Raw genomic sequence first — 26,579 nt, 5'->3', positions numbered from 1 at the left:
AGACGTCCAAAGAATATGACAGAGTTAAAGCCATTCTGCCAGGAAGAATGGGCTAAAATCCCTCCTGAAGGATGCTCAGCTCTTATCCACAGCTACAGGAAGTGCCTGGTTGAAATTATTGCTGCCAAGGGGGGATCAACCAGTTACTGATTCCAAGGGTTCACTAACATTTTCCACTGGCATTTTGAATGTTGAATGAGTGTGGTCAGTAATGACATGGAGGATCAGAATTGGTTTTGTGTTATTGTTTTAGGCACATTATACTTGTCAGTGCTCTTGACTTAGATGATGGTTAGATCACATTTTTTGACAAATTAATGCAGAAATTCCAAAAGGTTCACATACTTTTTCTTGCAACTGTACCTAAGTACAGCTAGCCTGCTAACAAAATACAGATTATAATCTTGAATGTTATATCACTACATTATGTTTGTATTTTTGTATGACCTGGATTGTTTTTTGTTTATCCCAAGTCTTGTCTAGTACATAATTTTTCTGACTCATTTTTGACTCTGCTGAGTGCTCACCACTTGTGATGCTTGAGGGAACTGGAGAAGGATGTCGAGGAATAGGGTGTGCCAGTACTGAAGTAGAGGCTGTTGTGTCCCATTCCTTTCGATTATTTTTGGAAAAGCAAAATGTAGTTAGGCAAGGAAGAGAGATAAAATTAGCATCTGAGACTTGAAATTATTCTCGTGCACAAATTGTTAAGCCAGAGGTAGAAATTTAGAATCAGTATTTACTGTAAAGGACTTGCATTATTTTGATTGCAGTTCTGATTTTTGACCACTGTTGGCAAATACTATGTGCTTCATACCAAAACTATCTTAAGTAGAAACTGGCATAGGATTTAATTCTATGACTTGTAATAGAACACAAACACTATGATTAGAGAGACCTAAACAGCATCTCTTTTTAAAAATCTCTTCCAGTCTTAGAAAGATAAAAGTTAAAATACAAATAAGTAAACCAACATCTGCATTTAAGTGAAATAAATAGATTGCTCCTGGAGTAAGTTCTAAAAAAGAACGTTAAAGCAGATTACTTAGGTTCACCACAGTTGCTTGGTATCTGTACGTATCACATCTTTGCTAGTGCCTATTTATGTAAATCCCATTGACCACAGAGGGTGTTAGAGCAATCCCAAAAGACTGAAGATAATTATATGTGCATATATGTACCTATTTTATCACAACTAATCTTATAAAAGCTATTCACATTGTGATATAGACATGCTTAAGATATGAAGAGCAGAATGTTTTATGTATAATGGAAAAAAGATTAATTTGGTCAGATATATTAAAGGTAAGATTATTGATGTTTGAATGTATTTAACCCTTTTTTCCCCACTTTCTTTCCTGTACATCTTGTAGAATCTGCTTTTCTCATACCAGCCCCCTCAGTCATCCAGCCGATTTTCAGTTTCCCAGACAGGAGACCTCACTATCACCAATGTCCAGAGATCTGATGTTGGGTACTACATCTGCCAGACTTTAAATGTTGCAGGAAGTATCATAACAAAAGCCTACTTGGAAGTTACCGATGGTAATGATACCTTTATTTTATAATTTCCAAGTTTGTTTTTTTTATTTGAAAACACCAGTGGGATGATATGACACTGTTTTGAGATCTGCTTTGCATAAACGCAGATTGCGGGAGTTCAGACTTTGAGAGCAGGAAGGCTGTTGTCTGGACATAAAAATAGTATTTTATCTGTCTGTGTCAGGGGTTTAAAATTTTAAATATTGTGTTACACTACATTCTTGTTTTGTAGTTAGTAAGTATACTTCAGTTTATGGGATTTTGTCAGATCTGTTAATTTATCTGTGTCTTAGCTTCCTGTGCTAGATTTAGTTTTCTTTCAGATTGCTTGCTGCCTAGCTCTCTATCTCTGTTATTCTGTGTCCATTTGCTTAGCATATCTGTGCCTGTTGTTCCCCTCTTTTTTCATATTGCAGTATAGCAAGGAAAACCTCAACCTGTATGGAAGTCAGTAGAATAACATAAAAATGAATTTTATTATACATTCCTCATTAGGAGTAGCGGGGGAAAATATTAAGGTGAAAAAGCTACAGGAAGCATGACAACAGTAATTAGTGTACGCTGATGTGAGGCCAATTTGCCAATTATCAGTAGTTTATATTTTAATAGCAAAGATACATAGGAAAAATAATAATCTCAGCACTTATGGAAAAAGAGGATAAGTGCAGTCTGTGGAGAGACTTTGAGGGGAGGAAAGCTGTTGTCTGAGAAGAGCTTCCATAGACTAGGCCTTTGCCCTATAGAAGGCATAGAAATAATGCAGTACTAGGAACGTGCAGTGAACCTGGTGAATAAAGTTGTTTGTTTACACCCACCGGATTGAGGTTGCTTGGAGGAATAGGTCTGCATTCTTTCCGGTTTCTCACAAGTGATAAGCCACATTTCTTAATACACTTTCATCCATTTTTTGCTGGGGAGAAGGCCATGGCAAGGCAAGAATTAAATTTAAAGAAAATTGAGAAAATATATTTCCTTTACTATGACTATTAGGTCTGTATTGATCTGTTGGGTTGTTTAATGTCTTGGGACGTTTTTTTGGTACTTTTATAAAAGTGAAAGCAGGACATGCAAAATGATACCCTAGTATTCCTAAAGATAATAGAAGTTGCCATCAACTTCACTTGCTTTAGATTTATGCAGGTCAGTCAGTCTCTTACCATTGACAACTGCAAAGCTCTTTACAAACTTGTCAGAATCAAATACAAACCATAAGTGAGCTTATTTTGCCTGTCTTTGCAGAGGAGGATACTAATGGCCTCACGGTGCGGTGCATTGCAACAAGTTGAGACAAGAAGTAAAGGATAAATTATGCCGTTGAAAACATAGAGTGTCATTTGAACATGCAAGTGAAATTATGGGAGTTGAAATTTAGCCAAAAAAAGCAGTAATAACACCTTGTCTATTGTTATGAAAAGTAATTTAGAACTATCTGACGCTCACAAATTATCAGAACTTCAGGTTTTTATTTCAGCTACCAAACAATTTTTTAAGTTACATGAGACCCCGTGACACATGACAGATTTATGTCATTTGAATTTGTGGCTATTTTCAAATCATCAGTCAGTGTCATGTTGGGTTGTACAGGTAGAGGTCACTGAAACACAGTAAGATAGCTTTTACCTATTTTTTTTATTATCCACTGGATAATGGAAAAAAAGCCTCATTTAGACAATCATCCTTTCTTCTGTGACTACTGAGACTACTTTGTACCTTTCTCTGCACAGTTATTAAATAACCCATCAATAACATTTAATTTTCATTGTGTGAAAGATGGACTAACATTGATGCAAACACACTATGGGATTCTCTTTGTGACTTTGAAGTCATATTGACAGATTAAGTCATCACAGAACGAAAAGGCGAAATATTTCTCAGCTGAATGTTCTTTTAATATGGCCCCATTCATTAGCTTTGTGTTTAGCCTACTGCTAGGCAGCTCCTAATTAGGAAATAGCACCAAGATGAGTTAATGGTACACAATAAAATTATTTTAAGTACATATTTGCTAGGTTATCCTCTGCCTGCCTAGCTACTTTCTCTCTGTATTTGAATGCTGAAAGTGTGAATTCTGTTACATAGGCCTGCTATGTGTGTATTGGGTCTAGCTGAGGTGATTTTCCCCACAGCATCTTTCATAGTGCTGTGTTTTTGTAGTGGTAGCTAGAAAGGTGTTGACAACACATCACACAGCACCAAGGCTGTGGTTTTCCAACACTCTCCCAACAGTAGGCTGAGGGTAGGCAAGATCTTGGGAGGGCACACAGCCGGGCCGGCTGACCCAAACTGACCAAAGGGGTATTCCATACCATATGACGTCGGCTCAGATATAAAAGTGAGGAGAAAGGGGGAATGTGGTGGGGAGGATTCATTGCTTGCATTTATCCTCTGGAGCAACCGCTCCAGGTCCTGGAGCTCTGCTTCCTGGGAAGCGGCTGGACATCTCCTGCTGAGGGGAAGTAGAGAATAATTTTTTGTTTACCTTTTGATACGGCTTTGTTAAACTGTTCTTATCTTAACCCATGAGCCTCTTGTTATATTCTCCCTCTCCCCTGTCCAGGGGGAGTGGTAGAGTGGCTTTGGTGGGCACCTGGCCTCTAGTCAGGGCCAAACCACCACATACATGGTAGATGAATGAGGTATAATCTCTGTCTTGGCAAGGAATTTGGGAAGACTTTTCTTATTCCATTATGTCTTTGTAAAGACATTGGAATTAGAGAATGCCAGGCAGATACTACTATGTAATATGTAATGCTTCCTTACATTCTGAAAATACTGGTTTTTATCATTTTAAAATTCTGTACGTGTTCATCATTATAATGCACCCTGGCCTGAATAATACATGCCTCCAACTTTAATTCCTTGTTTAATTGTCTTTAGTTTATTTCAAAGCCTCAAGCAACTGCTGTTGCTTAGATGATTAGGAAATTGCTTCCAGTTGCAGAAATGTCTTTCCTGTTGTTTCTTCTGGCAGTGATTGCAGACCGGCCTCCCCCTGTCATTCGGCATGGTCCTGTGAATCAGACTGTAGCTGTAGATGGTACTTTAGTACTGAACTGTGTGGCCACAGGCACTTTAATGCCCACTATCCTCTGGAAAAAGGATGGGACCCTCATTTCTACCCAGGACTCTCGCATCAAGCAGCTGGAGACAGGAGCGTTACAGATCCGATACGCCAAGGTAGCTTGAACTGGCAGACAGGTTTCGTGTTGTTTCACTTTGTTTTTTTTCTCCTCTGAGTACTTTTGATGTAGTAAATCCTACATTTAGAATTAATGAAATCTTAAATAAATAAATATATTAAAATATCTGATACTTCATGCTTTCAGACAGTTCATTCTTTATGCTTAACACCTAGGCTTATTCTGCCTACAGCACATTATTTCAGATTTCATAAGGAAAAATGATTTTAAGCTGTATTAATTAAGGGAATTATTTGGTACATAAAACATGAAGGGGAAAGCAAAACTTGTATTTCAGTAAGATGAATCCTTAAATTATTTGAGCTTTCATACTAATGGATTGAAATGATCTAATTATTTCACATGTTTATAAAGAAAGCCCTTTGTTTGGCATACTGCAGTAATACAGCCATGTACACAGCTTTTTAAAAACAGTTTTTAAAGTGTAAACATACTCAGTCTACAGTGTAAACATAGCTTAAAATGCTAAACCACCTTCAAATACCTGGCTTCTTTAGGGAATTCTAGCAAGTACCTGGTCAGTATTGCTGGTCATGTCTCACACACTGTAAAACGTTTTTAAATGTCATGAAGTTTCAGCATACTGGCTATTCTCTGCTATGTTTTCTGTGGTTTGAAATGTAGTAATTTTTGAAAAAAATTAGGCTGAATCCATCACTTTATTGTGTTTCCTAGAGTTGCCCTGTTACCAATTACAAGTTACGCTGCCTTAGAATTTGAACCTCTGGTTTGTGAGCGCTTCCATTCACCTCATCTGCTGAGGATGGGGCCTTAGGAGGATAGCATTTCTTTTTTTGGGGAGGAAAAAAAAAAGGAAACTTGTTTGAAATGAGATTAAGCCACATATGGGCAAATAATCCAATGTTCGGAACTGGATGAGAATAGCATATGGAGACCCCTTTTTGAGTCTGCTGCAGATTGGAGTTTATACTAATACAGGGAACCCCATATGTAGAAGGCCCTGTGCAATATTTAGGCTTTAAGGATGACATGCTCTGCAGTGCTGCAGTCCAGATAAATCCGTGGGCATTATTTATTCAGGAGGTTGACAATTCCATGGAGTCTTGTCATCTGAGTTCCTTCACAGATTATTTGTTAGGACCTCTGCAGAGTAAGGAATAAAGGCTGAAACAATTGGCTTTTGGTTTGTTCATTACAGAAAGGGTAACCTTAAATCAGAATCTGCTTTTTTTCCAGTTCTTTAACGAATGCTCAGAAATAAGTATCCATTTTCATTCTGCATCACACAAAATCATAACTTCTAATGGAAGAAATTTCTAGTTCTAAGTTTTTGCAGCCTAGTAACATTTATCCATATTCATGGGGGAACACAGAGAGCTGTAATTACTTTTCTAGCCCACTGAGTGTCTGATTGTTTCAAATATTTATTCTCCTCTCTTCCCACTCAGCTGGGTGACACTGGTCGGTACACCTGCGTTGCTTCAACCCCAAGTGGCGAAGCTACATGGAGTGCATACATAGAGGTCCAAGGTAAATCAATTAGGGTTTCTCTGCGTGGAGGAAATACATGAAGTCAGAAATTGAAATGCAGAAGTTATCTGACTGTCATAAATTGCCAGTGCAGATGTGAACAGCATTTAGCTTACAGCTGCTTCCTGTCTATACTCAGCAGTTCTCTCTCTTTTGTTAGAGTTTGGAGTCCCAGTGCAGCCACCAAGACCCACTGACCCAAACTTGATTCCTAGTGCTCCATCAAAACCCGAGGTTACAGATGTCAGCAGAAATACAGTAACGTTGTCATGGCAACCTAATTTGAATTCAGGTGCAACACCAACCTCTTACATAATTGAGGCCTTCAGGTATGTCAGTCTCACGTGGTCTCGCTGTACTTAAGCTTATATATAGTATGTTGTTAAAGAAGCGCGCTAACCTCCCATTTCATGTGTTTTATCCTTAGCCATGCATCTGGTAGCAGCTGGCAAACTGTAGCTGAAAATGTGAAAACAGAGAGTTATGCAGTTAAAGGGCTAAAACCTAATGCAATTTATCTATTCCTTGTGAGGGCAGCTAATGCATATGGACTCAGCGACCCAAGCCAAATATCTGATCCAGTGAAAACTCAAGGTAAGCTTTTGATACTGAACATTTTGGGTGTCCACAGTGGCTTTCATAAGTTGGCTGAGAAATGCCAAGATGCAGCAATTCTGGTAGCTTTTGACTGTCTACATATCCATATAACACAAGGTTTAAACTAGCATTTCTCTATAGCAGAGTCCGAAAGCTGCTTGCATTACCTAAGAGATCCCTAGTATCTCTTATCCAAAGATAGCTACATCTTGCAGAATAGCTCTTCTTAGCAACAAAAGTAATCTCTGATTTTACAAGTTATCATACAAATCCTCAAATTCCATGGAAATGTTTTTATTATGTCCAGTGGATCAAATGAGGCTTACGACTCAGACAGAGGGAGGAAACACCACATAATCTATGTTGGTTTCTGCTGCTTTAGGAAAGAGAGAAGTTGAAAATTTGAAGGAATTGGGCATTGTGAGCCAGTAATTAGAGATTTTGACAATATATTATGAGTATTTCAACAGTACAACTGAAAGTAGAATAGTAGAGAAGAGAGACCATGCTTACAGATATCCAAGTGGAAGAAAAAGCTGGGTAGTAGTAGATGGAGTCCTCTGCTGGCTCTAGCTATGGCTGAAGCTCAGCTATGTAAAATTTAAAATAACTTTGTGTTCATGGTAGAAAATAAATGCCACTTATGATGATGTACAGGAAATAACTCATTGCAGCTTTTCTACCTGCATTTTTCCAGTAGAAATACTTAGATTCTTAAGAAGGGAAAAACTGGGTATATTCTTTCTTGAAGTAGAAATGATAGACATCATCTTTCCTTTTTTTTCTGCCCTTCCTACTTACTGGAGAAGTTGACCCATTGACTTTTTAAGAGTGACAGTGTTGTATGTTTGTTTCTTTGTTTGCTTAAGTGAGTATGTGTTTGTTTTTCAAAGGAAGTCCCTTAAAGGAAATAAAGCATTTTCCTTTGGTGACACTTCATTTTTTCTGAAGCTGGTTTCAAAGCAAATGTTTCTCACTCCCCAGCAGAGTGAACAATTTCTCTTTGCTGTCCTTTTATGTTATGCATTTCTCCTGATGGGTGACAATTTCATTGGATAAACATAAACAGTGGCCAGTGGAAAATAGGGATTACCTGTGTTCCCAAGTATGTTACCGAAGAGAGATTTTGTAACCTTTCAGTAATTTCTGTGTTCCTATGAATAGGGTAACATGTTGTTATGTGGACAGGATGCAGTGCTCTGCATGAGGTCCAGTTTCCATGCAGTGTAGTTTCATTCCTGGAGATGAAATGAGATGAGGTCTCAGGTCTGTCTGTCAGTCCCTAAATATTTTATGATTCTATGAAATGAACTGATTACCGACCTAACTCAGATAAACAGCGGATGAGGCAGTGTTCTGTTCACTCAACCAGACTGACTGGTTTATAATGGCATGGGAAAGCCTTGCAGTCCTGTGGGCATCTAGGAGATCTGAAGACCTGAGAACCACACAAAGCCTGAGTGAGAATCACAGCCAATAGTTAAAATTTTCATCAACAGTAAGAAATGTAATCAAGTGTCAAGTCCTTAAAGCACTTCCACTCTTCCTCCAATCCCATTTTAGTTTTGTGTAAGTTATGTTAAGAAATTTCCCAGTTCTCTGTTGTGTAGAGGGTGGTATAGTTTTGTCCTAAATGCATGTACAGACCAGGAACCTAACCAACCTTCATCTTTATGCTTTGCAAACATTAACAGCAGACTTAGGTGTTCTCACTGACAGTTGCTGAAGCTTCCAGCTGAATTTACACATACTGTTGTATAGCACAGATGTGCAAATGGCTGAGCCTATTAATAGTTTGATTCATATTGTTGATGACTCATCTTTTATGAGTAGCAAAGATAGAATTAATTATTCTGATGGCTTTCCTGTGACATTGTAAGCAGGGTGATGTTTCAGCTACTCTCTAGGCAGAAGCTTCTGTCTTTAATGCTTTCAAACTTCGCAGAGAGGGAAATAGTCTGATAAATTGACTGTTCGACAGAACATGCTACATGCGGATAGAGTATTCAGAGAACAGGACCCTTGAAGATTTTATGATCTTGCTTTGTCACTAGAAGAGGTCAGGCAGGGAAGTAGGAGTCTGGAGCAAAGTTTATGTAATGCATTACTCTATATCTGGAACTAGATAAATGTAAGTACTTTTCATTAATTTCCAGGTCTGTGATTTTTAGCCATAGTCAACATATTTGTTTAAGTGATCAGAGAGAGATACATGATTAACTATGTTAATCTACTGTCCACAATTAGTCTGCTGTCCGTAGTACGTAGGTATTTTAGACACCTTATTAGTGATTGCTCTGTAAATTTTATACATGTCTGACAGTCATGCTGTTTCATTTAAATATGTTTTTCAAGGTCTCTGCATGCAGAAAATGTGTGTTTCCATTGTACTATTGTGTATTTTGAGAGGAATTTGTCCCTTCATGCCTATGAACAATTCTTTTAGCTGTAAGATAGACCAAATGTCAGAAAAGCCAGACAGTACTCATCTGTGCTCTGCCTCCTGTTTGCAGAAATCATTTGCTGTCAGAGAAGCTGCAGCCACATGACTCATTTTATTTTTCTTCTGTTGTTACATTTATTTTGCCCATGAATTCGTCTGAAGATACAGGTTCTGCTTTTGCCATTCTTTATACATTTCCTGGTCTCTTGGAATTTGCAGTGGGTGATAGAACGTTTTCTTCTCCCAGCAGCAAAGAATAAAGAGATGCTCCTGTAGTCGTTTACCAAAGATATCCCCGAGTGTGGTTTTTCTATTAATGAAGCATTTCCCTCCTGTTTCTCTGTCGAAGAAACTGCAGTGGTACTACCTAAGCAGTTGCTACTGCCTGAGCATTGGTGATTTCTTCAGGATAATACTTTATTTTTTCTTACATAATTGGGAAGTACATAGGGTAAAGTTTATTGGTGATAGTATCATGTACTGTACGATATGTCCATTTGTATTTATGATACTTATCTTAACAATCATATATAATTGTGAGAATGGAATTTTAAATTATTACAGATGTTCCACCAACAAGTCAAGGTGTGGATCACAAGCAGGTCCAGAGAGAACTAGGTGATGTGGTGCTACATCTGCACAACCCTACTATCCTTTCTTCCTCCTCAATTGAAGTTCATTGGACTGTAAGTATAAATGCATATCATGAAGGTGGTTATATATACTGCTGGATAGTACTGCAGTGGAGTCAGACTTTAAGAAGCTGTGTAGTTTGTTTGCTTGCAAATGTTTTTCTCTGGAATGAGTGCTACTTGGGCTTTGCTTTCCTACTTCACTAAATTTTGTCGTATTTTTATCATTTTATGTCTCCATAGAGAGCGCTGTTTTCCATATGGTGAGAGTTTCAGTGTCCTCTGAAAGCTAAAGGACTGATCAAAGTCTTCTTAAGTCATATCATTTGAAGATTTTGCACTGCTTTCGGTAGGAAGTGTATCAGTCCTCTAATGAGATAACATGGGCACTTCCCTGTCAGTCAGCAGTGGAGAGACATAAATGCATAACTGTATTTGAAAGCGTTAACCTCCATCCTACATGCATGCTGAGAAACACACCCAAACCCAAATAGCCTCATGTGAACCTGTCTTTTCCCACAGTGCTGTGAGCACGCGCAGTACAGGGAGAAGAGACGAAAAGGGCAAACAGTTTTCAGATGTTGTGTTGACGTTGCTGTGGCAGAAGGAAGCAGGGAGTTGTCAGCGTGGAGGATATCGCAGAGGAAATGAGAGAGTGAGGAAACAGTGCTGTAGGAGTCCTGGAGCAAGGGGAATGGGAACACATGTAAAAAAGATCCGAGCTGGCTTACATGGCTGAGGCTGCAGTGAGAGTAAAGCTTGGAAGTGGCTGACTATGGGAGACATTTGGCCATCAAGGTAGAAATTAAGAGATAGAACACTGCAGGAAACTGCAAGTAGCAAGCAGTGAGATAAGAAAACGTAATTCAAGGAAGAGCAGTTTTAAAATAGAGTGCAGAATGAAGACAAAACGAGGGACAGTTACACCAGTTGCAGGAATAAATCCAAAGGGAGTGAGTTTTGAGGTCTTTTTAGGGCTTCCATCTGAACACATCGGTGTATTGGCAGGGACAGTGTAGGAGAACACAGGGTGTAGCCGCTGCCATGCCACAGCAGACCATTTTGAATTGGAACAAAAAGCATTTTGACTTTATAGAAGAGCCCTACCCCTATGGAGTCCTGGTCCACAACCAGAGCTCCTTGGTGATGCAAAAGTACAAATAACATCTGCTGCTCAGTAATTACACTGTCACGAGCAGCACAGCCACCTGCATCAGGCAATCTCCTGTTTTAACTAATAACGTTAAAACATCTTTGAGGTTCCTAGCACAATTTTGTTTGACCTTTACTTACAGAGCAACCTTTTCCAGACAGGCAGTTTTGTCAGTCTCTTGGGTGGCCTGTGGCTTCTCTGCAATTTCAAAAATAAGCATTACCTCAGTTTCAGCTAACACACACACTTCTTCATGTGATTATTAATATTGAAATGTGTTGCTTTTTGGAGTAAATTTGCAAGCTAACACTTTTATTATATCACTGTATGAGCTTTTTCAAAATACCGGAAATCTGATGCGCTTTTAAAACATTTCTTGTTCTTGTTATTGGACTTTCTTATTCATCAGAAATTGAAGCTGGTAGTTAAAAGAAAGTGGATGCTCCATGAGAGACCACTTCTGTAAGATAGCTTTCTGTTTCAGCTATAGCCAAACATGTTGAGACCTACCCTCATTTGCGTTAAGATCTCTTTCTCCATACATGTGATATAAAAGGACTTTGGTCTAAAAAGCACTCAGGACCACTGAGTATCATTTTGATCTGCTTTTCCAAGTCTCATCTGTGTTACCATACTGAGGTTTATATGAGCCTGTTCAGAGCCTTCTCAGAACAGCCCTTACCCTGCAGCAGAGGAGCCTCCCGCTGAGCGGGTGGCCATGGAGGAAATGCTTGTCCAAATCTGCCCTCTGACAGAGCCCAGCCTCGTCCCAGCGATGGAGATAGTGCCAGCTGGCTGCCCTTTCAATTCCCTTTCTCCAGAAGGAAGCAGGCAGGAAGCAGTGCTCATTTCATGGGTTTTTGGGAGGCTTCCACACTTCAGGAGAGTTGGCAGGCTCAATCTTTGATCTCTGTATTCATCACTGAGAGTGATGAAGCTGTAGATCTTTTGCCCTTGCCCTCCCCCCTTTCCCTGTGTGTCCCCTGCCCCGCCGGGCGCATTCGGGTGGGCTGATGTCTGGCCTGTGCTGAGCTCTGTCACTCTGCAGATGTGAAGGCTGCTCATTTCATGGAGCTGGGGCATATTATACAAGTCTCTTATCTCCCTTTAATGCCTTCATAAATCCATGGAAACCAGCACAGTTCTACCAGCATCGAACAGATTGATACACTTGTGAACCAGGCCTGTAGTTTGCTGTACTGCAAGGAGCCTTTATCTGCTTCATCATCGTTGTTTACTTTGTATAAAACAAATTAATAGTCCCAGGCCTATACATAGTATCACAGGCATCATTCCTGTTTCACATTTGTTAAAGGATGTGTTCTGTGTTCTGCTCTCTTGTCAGGTGGACCAGCAATCCCAGTATATTCAAGGGTATAAAATCCTGTACCGGCCTACACCAGCATCCTATGGAGAGTCAGAATGGCTAATCTTCGAAGTCAAGACTCCAACCAAAAACAGCGTTATCATTCCGGAGCTGAAGAAGGGTGTTAACTACGAGATCAAGGCCCGCCCTTTTTTTAATGAGTTTCAGGGAGCGGATAGCGAAGTTAAATTTGCAAAGACCCTGGAAGAAGGCAAGTAGGAGCCAGACTGTCTTCATCTTTCCTTTTTGAAGTAGTAGTCTGGCCTGCTTTCCTCTGACATGTTCATCATTTGATTTTGTTTGAAGTGCATGCTGTTTGAGAACAGCAGTCTGCGGCAGAGGCGGCTGTGTTGGACTGATCATTATGTGAATTGTTTGGTGACACAGAAGTAAATATTCAGAACCACGGGCGAGAGACAGAGAGAGAGGAATGTGCAAAAATCCCCTCCAACAGACAATGGGAAATGCGCTTTTTATCTTCACTGCAGTGTGCACTCCTCCCTGCTGAGTTCATGGTCTGGTCACAAGTGACTTCTGTCAGATTCAAGCACTTGCTAATCACTATCTTGAGTAGATAGCAGACAGCACAGAAATCATCAAAGCACTATAGCTGAGGGAATGGAAACCACATTTTTTGAAGTCTTTTATATCTGGATCAATCAGTAAGACAAAATGAAAAGATGAATGAGGGCAACAGATAGAGTGGACTAAATTATATATTTCCATCTCATACATGTGCTAAAAAGACAAGGTTCATGAAGCTCTTCTTTTTGTTGCTGCTTAGGCATAATGAGTATGCAAGGTGGCCAGTACCTCTGAATAGGGATTTTGGTGTGTCTCTTAGATGTGCAGCCCTCCCCAGTATAAATGCCATGTAGCTCTGGTTTATTGCTGCTAGTAGTTCAAGAGGTGTGCTTAACTGCATTCATCCTAAGCATCTGCTAAGCACCCAGTTTTTATAAAGACTATTTAAAATGCAAAACATAAATTACAAATGCATTAATGCTAACAAATTCTGTCCCAATTTTAATAAAATTTGTATTACTCATTATCACTGCAGGAGGCTGGACTAGATGACCTTTAAAGTTCTCTTCCAGCCCAACACATTCTGTGATTCTATGATTATTTACACACTAGAGGATCCCAGATGTGTCATTTTATTGGGGTCAATTTATAGACTTTAGTTTTCAAAACGGTTGATCCTGAGTGAGATGATTTGAGACCGATGAGGAATTCAGTCCTCAGGACTGTGACATTCAGGTAATGGATATCTGGCTTTTGAGTCTGGCAACAGAAGAGCCTTTTCCTGTGCTGCACAGCAAGACTGCACCAGAACTCAGGAGCCTGATTTTACGTCCACATCACTTTCCTTTTGTGTCGTTTTATCATGTGGGTAAGAACTGCCCTCAGTTAAGGGTGGGACATAAAGGAAAGCATTTGTGTGGCCCGGAAACAATCATCCTCTTAAGAAAACTTTCCTTCTGCATGTGATGAACTTAACTGTTCAATCCTTCCTTCCAAACGAACAGCTCCTAGTGCTCCACCTCAGAGTGTCTCAGTAACTAAGAACGATGGGAATGGGACGGCAATTGTGGTCACCTGGCAGCCGCCCCCCGAGGACAACCAGAACGGGATGGTTCAAGAATATAAGGTACAGCGGCTGGGGTGCCTTGCTCCGCTGGCAGAGCGGGTATTGGCCTGCTAGTGGCAGATGAGGTTGTTCGTGGATGCTTGGCTCCATCTCCTGGTTAGTCAGAGCAAATGAGATGGAAAAATCACTTCTTTACTTCAAACTCCACACTTAGTAATTCTGTCTAGATGGTAGAAGGCAATTAAAACAGCCTCCATAAATCAAAGCAAAGGATCAACACTCTTAATTATAAAACAACTACCTTCTTGCCTTCATTATTACCTGAGAAGTGCGCACTCAAGTAGAGAGGCAGCCATACCTGTTTGAGAACGGTTTTATGACTCAAAGACGTTAGCCAAGGTAGTAAATATAAACAGGCTTAATGAGTTGAAAAGCTCAGGGATAATAATTAACAGTGTTAAGATCTGAGTAAATTATGCATAACTAGCTAGTTAAAACAAATGGAAAATTTTCCACTGAGGAATGTGCTTGTATAATAATAAAAGCATTTAGTGTATAGAATTTTTTCTTTTCTTTCACACAAATACAGTTCTCATTATTCTGTTTAATTTTAAACAACTTATAAGTATATTATAAAGTATTTATTATGTGATGTTCATTTAGCAACATACACGGTATTTATTTTCAGTTCAGATTGTTTTGCAACAATTTACGTAGCAAAGTAAATGAATATTATTTTTCCTAAGCAAGCTACAGACGTTCTAAATGTTTAGTCGTGGATATTAAGTAAGCTTTATAGCCACAGAGAGGCAGGATCTTTGGTTTCAATTTCCTGCAAATAGGCATTATTGATGAAATTTTTCGAAGGAGAACATCTTGGCTATTTTTCAGGTTAAAATACTATGCTGTAGACATATATTCCTAACCTTCAAAACTCATTCTTTTCCTCCGTAGTAGAAATGGGAAAGGGAAGAGATCACTAAGCTTCATGGTCGATTTTGAATAATAGAACACTTTTCAGAACCTGGTCAACTGGTGAAAAGAAAACAGTTTATGGCTTAGTTTCAGCCATATAATATAATTGGAAAAAAAATACTTTCGCTACTTTCACACTTATTTTATTTACATAAAAGATAAAGAGATGGAATTACTTTCATCAAAAAACTGCATCAGAGGATTGTTAAGGTTGTAAGGACAAAACAATAAAAGTCAGGAAGTTCACATTTCCATGTGGATATAATACCTAACACACCTCCCAGCATTCAGAGGTAATAAGCTGTCAGGTGTAGGAGCAAGCGACTGTTAGTGTTTATGTAGCAGTAGGTGGCAGACTGGCACGTTTCAGATCTGCATGTATTTCCTTTGTGTTTTTCACCATATGCAGAAAACAGACAGAATGACTTTAATTAAAGGATTGCAATAAATAGGAAGGAGGATACTGCCTTAATTGAAGAAGTGTCAGTAGCACACACAAAAAGCCAGAAATTTAAATTATAGCAGAAGTCATTCCCTTCTTCCGTAGCTTGAACTTAGAAATTGTCTCGTTATACTAATTCTTTCCTGACTTACGTATGTATTAAAATGTAATTCCTCCTTCCTTCATAACATTCTAAAAGTTCGATTTTCACTTGCCTGTGTAGGTATGCACTCAAATTAAGTATGGGAAGTACTGAGCAACCTCATGTTTAACCTGACGTTCTTGTTTTGTGAATTTCTCCATGTATTGGAGCACCTAAGAGGAAAATGTTTTTTGTGAATTAGTAGTGCAGAGTTACAAGTACGTGATAAATTGTTTTTATTGTTTGTATATACACCATTGTACAAGATGGCAGTAACAATTTCTGTGAAAATTATATAAGTCAAAATGTAGATTTAATTCTTTTTCTCCTCACTTTATCAAGCTCTTACTTATGTAAGAACATTTCCATGGACTATCCTTTAGGATTTAGGAGCAATATTGCTAATATTACCAATAATTATACTATTACTACTGACTGAAACAGTCTCTACTTAGTATCAGAATATTAAAAGGAGATTTTCTTCTCCTGATATGCTCTGACCTGCTCTACAATAGAAATTATGTATTAGGATTCTGTTTCAAAGAGGTATATAATATATTTCAGATCCTCAGTGTTCCACTAGCCTTGTTTCAGTCCTTGGCATCCAGAGATGGAAAAAGGGTCTTACAATGTCCAGAACTTGAAATAAAATTTCCAGTGTCCAAGTGGAAAGGGCCCTAGGATTGTTTTACACCTGAAGCTCTATCTCACTCACCTGGTGATCTTCTCAGCAGCAGAATTGCACAAAGGGATTAAGAGCGACTTTCTGGGTACTGAATCTTTTAGGAGCTCCATATGTTAAAAGCAAAATCTCCTCCCCCCGTACAATCAGGACAGGTCCAGCTCTTCTCAGGAAAGTTTGCTTCTGTGCAGATAAAGTACTGAATTTAACTAATTTAACTTTCTAGACAAATATTCGTTGTAGAGCAGTACCCTTGTGGAAAGGGAATAAAAAGGAAATCAACACAGCTTCATCAATTTTTTAGCAGATCTAGATTAGCTGCTACTTCACCTTTCATAGCAGTTGAGAGTTCAACCATACTCTTTAAAAACATTATATTTGCTACATGAATGGTGTAAGGCAAAGAAGTAAAAATATCTCTTTGTATTATTTCTCCTAATCACTTAATATCAATGATATAAAGTGATGGATTGCAGTCATTAGACCAGCATCTTGACTTAACCAAAAAATGAGATCTGATATCATGCTGTTATCTCTCAGCAGAAGATGGCTTATTACTTAATCGTTGCCTCTTGCTGCCACTTTGAAGAAAAAAGATTCCAGCATGCCATTGGTTCGCATGACGTCATGTGATGAAAGACTGTCCTTGCACTTGAGTGAAGAAAGCCTTGCTTGACGAATGATTCCTGAACAAGAGAATTGCAAATTGATTTAACTGAATGCTTTTACTTTGTTGTGAACGATTCTTGGCTACAGGTCTTTCCTTATTTGTTCCTTGTTACTAGCACTTTTAGTTTGATTAGAACTGATGTCACTGGTTGAATTGTGAATGAATTACAATAAACCCATTAAATAATTTTAGTAGCTGGAGCAGCTCTTTGGAACAAGAAATGCCTTTTCAGTATTCATACGGTGTCTAGGAGAGCAATCCATAACTGCAAATGCTAGAGTAGTGACAAATTCTAAATTTCTTATAAATTTCTTTATCCACCAGAGAAGGATGTGTCATCCTTCCTTCTACTTACCCTTTGGTGTTGAATTCTGAACATTTATATGTACCGTACACTTACTTCCCTGCAGGTTTGGTGTCTTGGCAATGAAAGTCGATACCATATAAACAAGACAGTGGACGGTTCCACCTTTTCTGTAGTCATTCCCTCCCTGGTTCCTGGTATTCGATACAGTGTGGAAGTGGCAGCAAGTACTGGGGCAGGACCTGGAGTGAAAAGTGATCCTCAGTTTATCCAATTAGGTAAGCCTGCTGGTAATCCTACCTATTGGCTTCAATGATTTTTGTTTGTTTGCTTTTGTCTTTTATGGCACCAGAAATACTTTCAAGGCAAGTGAAATAGATAGTGTTACTTGATCTCTGGAGTAGCAGGATTTGGCATTTCTGGTTTTCAACTTGCCTTAGAACCGCATTCTAAAGACGGGATTACAACAACACAGGTTTGTTTTACTCTCCCAGTTCATCCGTGCTTTTTATGTATTGTTTTTTCAAACTGTGTTTTCACACTTAAGACTGGTGTAATAAAATATGTAGGGAAGTAGGAATCACTAAGTGTTGGCTCACTTCAGGGATAATAATTTGTCTTGATCAGATTTTATCTTTATGGAAGCAATAAAAACAAGAGCATGCTAAAATTAGACTCAATAAATACCCACTGTGTGTGAAAGCTAGTGAATACCCTGAATACAAGAAAAAGAGGTATACAGATGATTTACAATAATCTTGACCTTCTGGCTTCATTTGCACCAAACATCTCTCTGTCATAAATGCGGATCAGAGGCACTGCTCCTGGTTGTGTCCGGGAGAAATGAACCTTCACTGTTGGTTAGCCAAAGATTATTTAAAGTAGGTTTGCGTATAGTCGTATGCTGCTCTACCAGTATGCCTGTGTCAAAATACCTTATCATTACAGTGTATAATTGTGAAAGCAAACTCAGCATATTGCTTTGGACTTTATGTCCCGTGTATCTCTGTATCATTAGTAGATCTTTCTGTTACTTCACATTTCATATTTAAAAAATCTCTAATTACTGCATGTGAAAACAAGACCAACTGACTAACATATTCACTGGAAAATTGTATGTAGATTTTCTTGGCTATTAAAATGAAGGTCATCTAACTTATTTAACTTATACATGCATATGACTCCCAATTGCATTAACAGAGATTTTATGCCAAAGTTATGCAGTTTGTATAATATTCCATTAATATGTGCAAAAATCCCATAGCTGTTGGGTTGTTCTTTCCTACAGGCCAGCTTCCATTCACAGCTTCCTATAGCCAGCTTTCCAGTCAAAGTCAGGTTTGTTCTAGATGGCTTAGATTTTGAATATTTAAAATTAATGAGGCTTATGAGTGTAAAATAATAGGTTAACCGTGATGTTCAAAATCAAAGACTTCATAAACACTTTTTTTTCCTTTCTCGGTGATGATAAGCAAATGTTAAATAAAGGTGACTTTTATAATGGAACTTAACGACACTGAGGTTTTTGTAACTGGAATAAGAAACAAATGAGACTGTGTCAGGGTGAGATTCTGTCTGCTTCTGGATTCTTGGCCTTTACTGACACTGTGTTAGAAAGCGTGAGGCAATCACACACCTCAGAGGGTGTTTAGATGTGCAAGTCTGGTAGAATCCACATGTTTCCTAGTGGCTTGGGTTTGCTTTCGTAGTCTCTACTGCTTGCTTCTAGTTAAGTGGCATGGCCAAATCTACATATTCCGTAGTAAAAGTCCCACAATTTGGTTGTTACATGGCAAAGACATGAGAGTCCTGTGGAGATCCATGCCACACAGCGCAAGAAGCAGCACAAAGAAATACCTACAGTTCTTTCGTGAACTACAGGCTACTGAAAGTTAGTACTTAAATTTAAAAGGAGTACACTTTAGTAACAGAGATTAACCTAAAATCATCAAGTCAGAAGAATGACTGCAGTTTACCTAACTCTATCCTGTGATACAAGTTCCTCTACAGCCCCCACAAGGGATTACATTCTTAGTTCTTGGATGTGCTCCCTGCATGGGGGTGGAGCAGACACTGGAGTTTTCTGGTAGCTCTTCTGAAGAAAAAAAATTAATCTGTTGGTGTCATCAGCTGGCACTTTTCACCAGCAATAAATTACATGGTTAGAGAGAGAGGGGAGGCCAGGGAGCGGGAGGAAAGAGGAGTAAGGATGCTACTTTTAGAAAGGTACATGGCTCCATGTACCTATGTGCACGTTTAGCACTGACAGCTTCACATTGCTGCATTTCTGTCCCTAATCCCAGTTGGGATTCCTTCAGGAAATCTTTTCCTGACATCTGAATTAGTACAGTGTTTACTCTTTTAAAAAAAAAAAAGAAAAAAATCTAATTAAAAATTCTGTGTCTGGAAATATACTATGTAATATACTATGTAATTTAGATATTTTATTTTTTTTAAGAACTCAGTAAAATCAAATGTCTATCTCCTTACAATGTGTTTCTCTTACAAAATGTTAGATTGGGTTGTGGCTGGCTCTGAAGCATCCAGATAAGAGGTTTTTTACCCCCAGCATAGCCTACTCTAATGCACGGTGGCCTCATACTTGAGTTGTGCGGAGTGCTCCTGGGTTTGTGCCTGTGAGAAATGCCTGGGGAGTGTTTCAGCCTCGTGTGTGACAGGAGGAAGCTTCACCTTTCAGAGGCCGCCTTCCAGAACAAGAGGGGAGGACAGGAGACATTGGATTCTCTGAGAGCTGAGGCATGCAGTCGCAGCCCCGTGCATCAGCCGAGCTGTGATAACTGACCCTGTGCACGCACTGAACCTGTTACAAAGACAGGTACAAATTGTAAGCTCAAAGCTCTTTCATTTTCCCTGTCTCAGCTGACATGAAGCAGCTCACTGAGCTGCGGTACCCCAGGCTTCCTGTGCCACCAGGGACAAGCCAGCAATACGCTTACTTCTTATTCAAAAATCACCTTTCAGTGTTTAAAATCATGAGATCAACTGAAAAATCATGTGTCTCTTTAAAACACTCCCCTTGAGGCTTCTGGATTTTTTGAATGACCTTTTAAAGCTTTATATGGAATTCCAAGGGCTGGAAAACACTTGGTTTGTTCGTTTTCAAGGAAGAGTTGATCTTTTACATAAGGAAAACTTCCAAAAACTTTAGGCTTTGGAGAAAGAAGTGTATATCACGACAGCTAGCTTGCTATATTGCGTTTATAATACTGTGCTGTGGAGAGAAAAATCATAGAGTTTTTATAGAACCTTTTTCTTGTCTTGTAACTTCAGGATATCGATTACAAAAATGCTCTGTACAGAAAAGTGAGAATTATCAGAGGTTATTTTTTGCTTGTCTCCAACCTAACTTTTGTACAGTGATGGGATACTACCTGCGATAGCTTGGCATTACTACCTGTGCTTGTTGGCAATTAAGTAGAGAAATTGAAACATATTGCAGCGTTTTTCTTCAGGGTACCAGGTCTGAAAAGCCCCACAACTGCAGTTAATGTTACACTTAAACAAATAATTTGTATGAACATATGGTATGCAGTTATTTAGTAAGAGATGTCTGCACAGTTATATAAATGTTTAGTGTGTTATTCAACCAATGGATGTCTCAAGTGTACAAAATGTAAGAAAGTCTCATTGAATCTTTATTATTCTAATTGCTTCCTTTAGGAGATGCTATTTATGAACTAGCTAGCATGCCTTCAGGGATTTTATTCTGTCAGCCCTTAAAGTAATCCTAATGTGATAGTTGTAAGGTTTTCTTGTTGTTATTTTTCCTCATAGCCTGCAAACAACTCATAGAAAGTAATCTTTTTTTTTTCTACTCACAGCAAACCCTTCCAAACCAGGTCAGTGCTGTTTTCTGAAACTGTATGTTATAAGATTGAAGTGCAAAACAAGTATTTTTCCAATTTTGGAAACGTATAACTGGAAAGAAGATGAAACAGCATATTCTTAACCTGGCAGTATTTTACCAAAAATTTTTCGTATTTCGTCATGCACATATATTTGAGGAAAAGCTCAGACAGAACGCTCAGGCAGATTCCAGGTGTTTTGTAAGATTTGAATTTCCAGAATTAGGAATGTCAACAAAACTTAGACCTTCCTACTTACTGCTTGTACATTTTGTATACTAAATGAGACAGACTTGTGGAAAAGTACCATTCCATAGGTTGTACATGTACAGTGCAAAGTTAAGGTTGCTCGCACACCTGTGAACCTGGAATTTCCCATCTTTTTTGGCATTCCAATCTCAATGCATATTAATATTTAATTTATCATTTAGCAACTTAAAGGTTAGGTTTTACACTATTGTTATTTATATGAATATTTAACATTAGAGAATTAGAGGTCCCAGTTTTTGTTAATGTAAATTTTAATTAGTTTTTATTGAAGATTGAAAATTGGAGCTTCAAGACAGTCAAATCGGATAACTTGTGAGCAATAGCCAGAGCAATATTATCTGTGATTAAAAAGAAGGCTCTTATCTTGGAGTGGGAGAAGGGATGAGTCACTGGGATAATATGCTGGTTTCGGGGAGTTGTGAGATCAGCCTGCTCCAACAACTCTGAGGCATTTTCAAGTACATTAAATGCTGCGGCTGCTGCTCTGGCAGTAGGATGCGCTTTGCTGTAGAATGTTTATGTTCGCTTATTATTTTGGCACCTCTCCCCGAGGAGTGCAAGCAGGAACAGGAATGTTGATTATGAAGCGTTTATATCTCAGTCAAAGCTTCTAGAAATTTCTTAGAATGAAGAAAAAGTACTTTTTTTTGTTCAAGAGCTTTTTTCCTGACTGATCATTCAGGATCTCACAGGATTAATATGTAGAGGTAAGAAGCCCTGCACAAAGAAAGGCTTCAAGGATAATTTTCCTGGAAATTTTTAATAATGAGAGGTGCACTAGATTTCATTCCTGTTGCTTTATATTTATCGTACTTTTTTTTTTTAATTACAAGAGGAGCAGGGCATGTGTGGGTCAAATGTGGCCTCTTGGAAGCCCCTCCATCTTCTTTTCTGTGATGGTGTTTATATGGCTGTACATGAACACATATGCATTTTACTCTTCACTATGTGTGTAAATATATATGAACTAGTTTAGCATAATGGCACTAGCAGTCCACCTATGTACAATGTGCCATAAGCCTAGTTTCTTAAAAGCAATATATTATTATGCTGTACTTATGTTTGCAATGGCTAGCAAAAGGATACTATGAAACGAATCTTAATTAAAAATGAGAACAGTAAATGTTTTAAGAGATTCCTCAGTATTTTGTAGTCTTCAGACATGCATTGACTGAGCAATGCAAAATGTTTCTGTGTACAGAAGTACTGTCTTTCTGTGTGGCTGAATTGTTGACACGTTTTAAAAACATTCTTATTTTTCTTTTGAGTTTGTGATTATTGTTTTAAATATATATATGTTTAAAGGATTAGAGAAAAAATATTTGTCAGTCTTCTAAATTTATTCAGGTTCTCTGGAAATCTTTTGTTCTATTCCATTAAAATGTACAAGGTAGTGTAGCTGTTTAAAAATATAGAAAGAGGGGGCTTACTTATTTTGAAAAGAGGCTGATCATGCAAGTTTTCATATCTTAATGTGGCCTCAGCTGCAAAGAGACAAAAGATGAGATAGAGAGTGACAGATTTAATTCATTGGTCACAGTATACTTTATACATTTAAGCCCATCTGGCCACTTGTGTGGAACTTCACTTGGCTGTCTCCATAAAATCTGAAGCACCCCATCTTAACCTTGCACAAATAGGCATGAAATCTATAAACGCAGCAGACGCAAAGGGTGTATTAGTAAGAAAAGAATGAGTCTGCCTGGTGAGCTTTAAAACTAGGTGGTGCACTTGGGATTATAGAAGATGGAGACCTGAAATATGAAATAAAATTTCTGATAAGGTAGCAGTCAAAGGCGGATGGTGATTCCTCGGAAGAAGCTGTTCTTAATTTAACTGTTTCCCATTTACAAAGGTGTCCGTTCCCAGAGGAGGTTTGTTATTTGTATGTATTGGTGTGATTACATCTCCTGTTTGTATTGCAGTTTCTTGTATTTTATTTAAGCATATTTTGAAATAATGCGAGACATCATCATAAAAAAAATAAAAATTATTCACTGCTTAGTTCATAGAGAAAAGGTACTCGTTTTTAAGTAAATAGGTTTTCATTTCTTATATAGTTTATATTAATAGAATTAATAAAAGCACCTTTCTCTTTAAAACACCGATTTCTCATTCTGAATCTGATGTCACTACCCACAGTAAAAAGCATCTCACTGTTGGATTTACACAAGAATAAGAATGGGTATTTCAACGACTGAGCTGTGGAATGTGTAAAGTAGTATCAGATCTGAGTAAAGGTTTTGAATTCTTGCCTTCACCCTGTGCAGTAATGGAATTTCCAGTAGGCACTCACTGTAGTGGTAGAAAGTCAGGAAGGTAGCATTTTGTCTTCAGGTTGCTTCATTTCAGTCAGAAAGCATCGATCACTAACTGAATATTCTTACTGCTGTTCCTAGAAGGTTCTTGCAAAACTTCAGTACAGAAGGAGCAGAAAAGACTGATTCTTACAGGTCCTTTCTCTATTTAAGAAAAAATATGGAAAAATACATGTTCTTTGTTTTGATGTAGGATATTTAAAGATAAACTGTCTTTGAGAAGGGCTGCTTTTTCATTAATAATGAGACTGCTTGACTGTTTTTACCAATCCTAACTCATTTTTTTTAGTTATCCTTTAGCCTTTTCATTCACATCAAGAGGGCAGGATTGGTTTTTTTTCAATTCTTTGCATCCTTTTAAATGTTCAGTCTCTTTTAATTGAAGTCAAAGTGAGAGACTGCAAAGAGTACATTAGACTGTGTAATACAAGATTTAAGTAATCTGTCAGGAACTGCTAAACTAGTTCTTTTCATGTTGCCTTTTACAGTTGCTCATTCAAATTAATTGGCTATTTGGGGTGTCTTTTTTTCAGATTCTCATGGAAACCCCGTGTCTTCAGATGATCAAGTCAGTTTAGCCCAGCAGATTTCTGATGTAGTAAAGCAGCCTGCCTTTATCGCTGGAATTGGCGCAGCCTGTTGGATTATCCTCATGGTCTTCAGCATCTGGTTATATCGTCACAGGAAGAAGCGAAATGGACTCACTAGTACTTACGCTGGTATCAGAAAAGGTGCCATATTACATACATCAGTCCACTCGCTGCTCTTTACTGGATATTTATTTTATCATCAGTCCCTTGTTCTTCTAAGACTTGATGCAGGAATTAGCAAATTACTTCAGTGCTTTCAGGAAGTGTACATCAGGAGCCTATGCAAAAAGCAGCAATATTTACATAATGTGTTAAAGTTGACTGTAAAGCATAAGCCTCTAGCAAGGTGCCTAGACTAGCTTTTCATAAAGATACTCCTGCAAATGAGAAATATTAAGATAGATTTAAGGCTGGGAGCTTCCAACGTGCCCTTGCTACCTGACACTGTACCATCTGAAAAGGGGCCAAGTGGATGGCAGTTCGTTGTCCCTCCTGCTCCATCCTTTGCTTGCTGCTAAGAATACTAATGGTGTACATTACAGTGATGCTTTTGGTGTGTGTACTTGGATTTCCTTGTGTCCCAGGGGGATGTGGTGAAGTGGCTGTTTGCAAAAGCACAACAGTCAATAATACTTTCCAAGACTTTCATAAATGCTGTTGTGAGAACCTTCGCTGGGACTCAATTCTGGGGCTGTCACATCTTGCATCTGCATTTGGTTAAACTGGCAGCAGTGGGACTAACTTAAAGCATTCTTCATTTTCACCATATTGATACCTTTTATATCAGATTATCAGAGGGCAAGCACTGCTTTACAGTATACTCTGTGACAAACAAAACTTGACTCTTTTCCTGGAAGTTCTTGTGGGATAAAAACTTGATTTCTCCTTATTCAATACCCTTCTGATTAAGACAAGAATTTAAAGCTGAATGCAATAAGCTACACTTCATTACATCTTAAAGCAGTACTTCTTAGGCACTCATAGAGTGAGAACCATCAGTTCTGGAATTAATCAGCAAACAGGAGATCCTGCTTTTGAAGATCGAGAGGAGGAATGTTGATATTTAGCAATCAAAAGATAAACCTAGGTTTGAAAGGTGTGCACACCTTAATGTATGAAAGGTGATTACGTTCTTCAGTCATTTCAAGAACGAATATGTGATGGGCAAGACAGGCAAGTGTAACTCAGATGTTTTTAAACAGTAGCAGTGTGTTGCTATGAAAAAGCAGCAGTGCTAAAAATAGCAACTGGGTGAGTGGAAACATGGAAATAGTTCTGGAGTGCTGCAGAGTTTAGGTGTCCTCCGTACTGTGAGAGTATGAACGCTCGCAGTAGACTTCATGCACAGTACTTGTAGCGGAGCTGTAACCTCCGAAGTTGGGGATGAATTTCCCAGTTGATTTCATTCTGCTAGATTTCCTAGGTAAGACAGACCCCAACATGCTGCTGCACTGGCCTGCGCTGTTTTGTTTTACTAATAGCATGCTGCCATGCTGCCTTTCTACAGTTCTATCAAACTAACACCACTATGCTTTCAGCAGTACCTATGATTAGGCAAAAGGCATACAATTTGTCCTTAAAAATGGTTACTTCAATGACATCAGCTATTGTTCAAAACAGCTGTGTTGTTCAGTGTCTGTGAAAATATCTTTTGTGGGGTTTTTAATGAAAATATAGAGAAAAGTAGGGTCTGCATCTCTGTTATCAAGTATTCTTCAAGCAAAAAGACATCTTTAGTGAAATATAAATAGCAGTGCATTAAGTCATCACTGCAAGCCCAAACTTTCTTCAGTCTTGCATTTATTCATTTATTTTTATATTTAGCTTCAGGCCTGACATCTGTTAAAATACTTTACTACTCCCACACATAGAAATTGTACTAGCACTCTTGCACACTCAGAAGAGTTTATTAATAGAAGCTCTGAGAATTAAGTTGTTCTTTCATGTGATAAAGACTTCATTTAGCTGAACCTCTTTTCGTCTGTTCCTCAGTTCCTTAAGAAACTAAACTCAGTTTAGCACTTAGCTCACGGAAGAGTAATGAGACAGTAGTGTAAGATTATTTTTTTAATGTCCTTGTGATTGCAAATTAATTTTGAGACACTAGATTCTCTTTTGAATGGCTCCAGTTTAAATGCACCAGTTCTATGAAAGCTTGTTACTATGGTTCTATATCTTTGAATGTAGCTAAATTAAACTTCACTACATGAAAAGGCCTAGCTCAAAGACAGTACAATGGAATTCCCAAGATAAGAGCTGTGCTGCAAATGAAGCCTGAAATGGGCAAATGCTCAGAGGTTTTTCT

General features: G+C 38.4%; 1 protein-coding gene across 1 annotated transcript in view; it reads left to right on the top strand.

The window, feature by feature from the left end:
• Positions 1-1,373: 1,373 nt before the first annotated feature.
• The window catches only part of ROBO1 (roundabout, axon guidance receptor, homolog 1 (Drosophila)), a gene marked incomplete at its 5' end in the record, with an annotated part of 60,338 nt that continues 35,132 nt past the window's right edge, over positions 1,374-26,579 (top strand). Inside the window, 10 exons of the mRNA XM_009875891.1 lie at positions 1,374-1,545; positions 4,514-4,719; positions 6,152-6,233; positions 6,394-6,562; positions 6,661-6,827; positions 9,838-9,959; positions 12,404-12,635; positions 13,954-14,075; positions 17,337-17,508; positions 24,218-24,415. Coding sequence (XP_009874193.1) covers positions 1,374-1,545; positions 4,514-4,719; positions 6,152-6,233; positions 6,394-6,562; positions 6,661-6,827; positions 9,838-9,959; positions 12,404-12,635; positions 13,954-14,075; positions 17,337-17,508; positions 24,218-24,415 — 1,642 coding nt within the window. The remainder of the gene's footprint in view (positions 1,546-4,513; positions 4,720-6,151; positions 6,234-6,393; positions 6,563-6,660; positions 6,828-9,837; positions 9,960-12,403; positions 12,636-13,953; positions 14,076-17,336; positions 17,509-24,217; positions 24,416-26,579) is intronic.

This window comes from Apaloderma vittatum, unplaced genomic scaffold, assembly GCF_000703405.1.
Source record: "Apaloderma vittatum isolate BGI_N311 unplaced genomic scaffold, ASM70340v1 scaffold6269, whole genome shotgun sequence".
Taxonomy (NCBI): domain Eukaryota; kingdom Metazoa; phylum Chordata; class Aves; order Trogoniformes; family Trogonidae; genus Apaloderma; species Apaloderma vittatum.
Note: the sequence above shows the minus strand (reverse complement) of the source record. Positions and strands in the feature narration are given on the sequence as shown.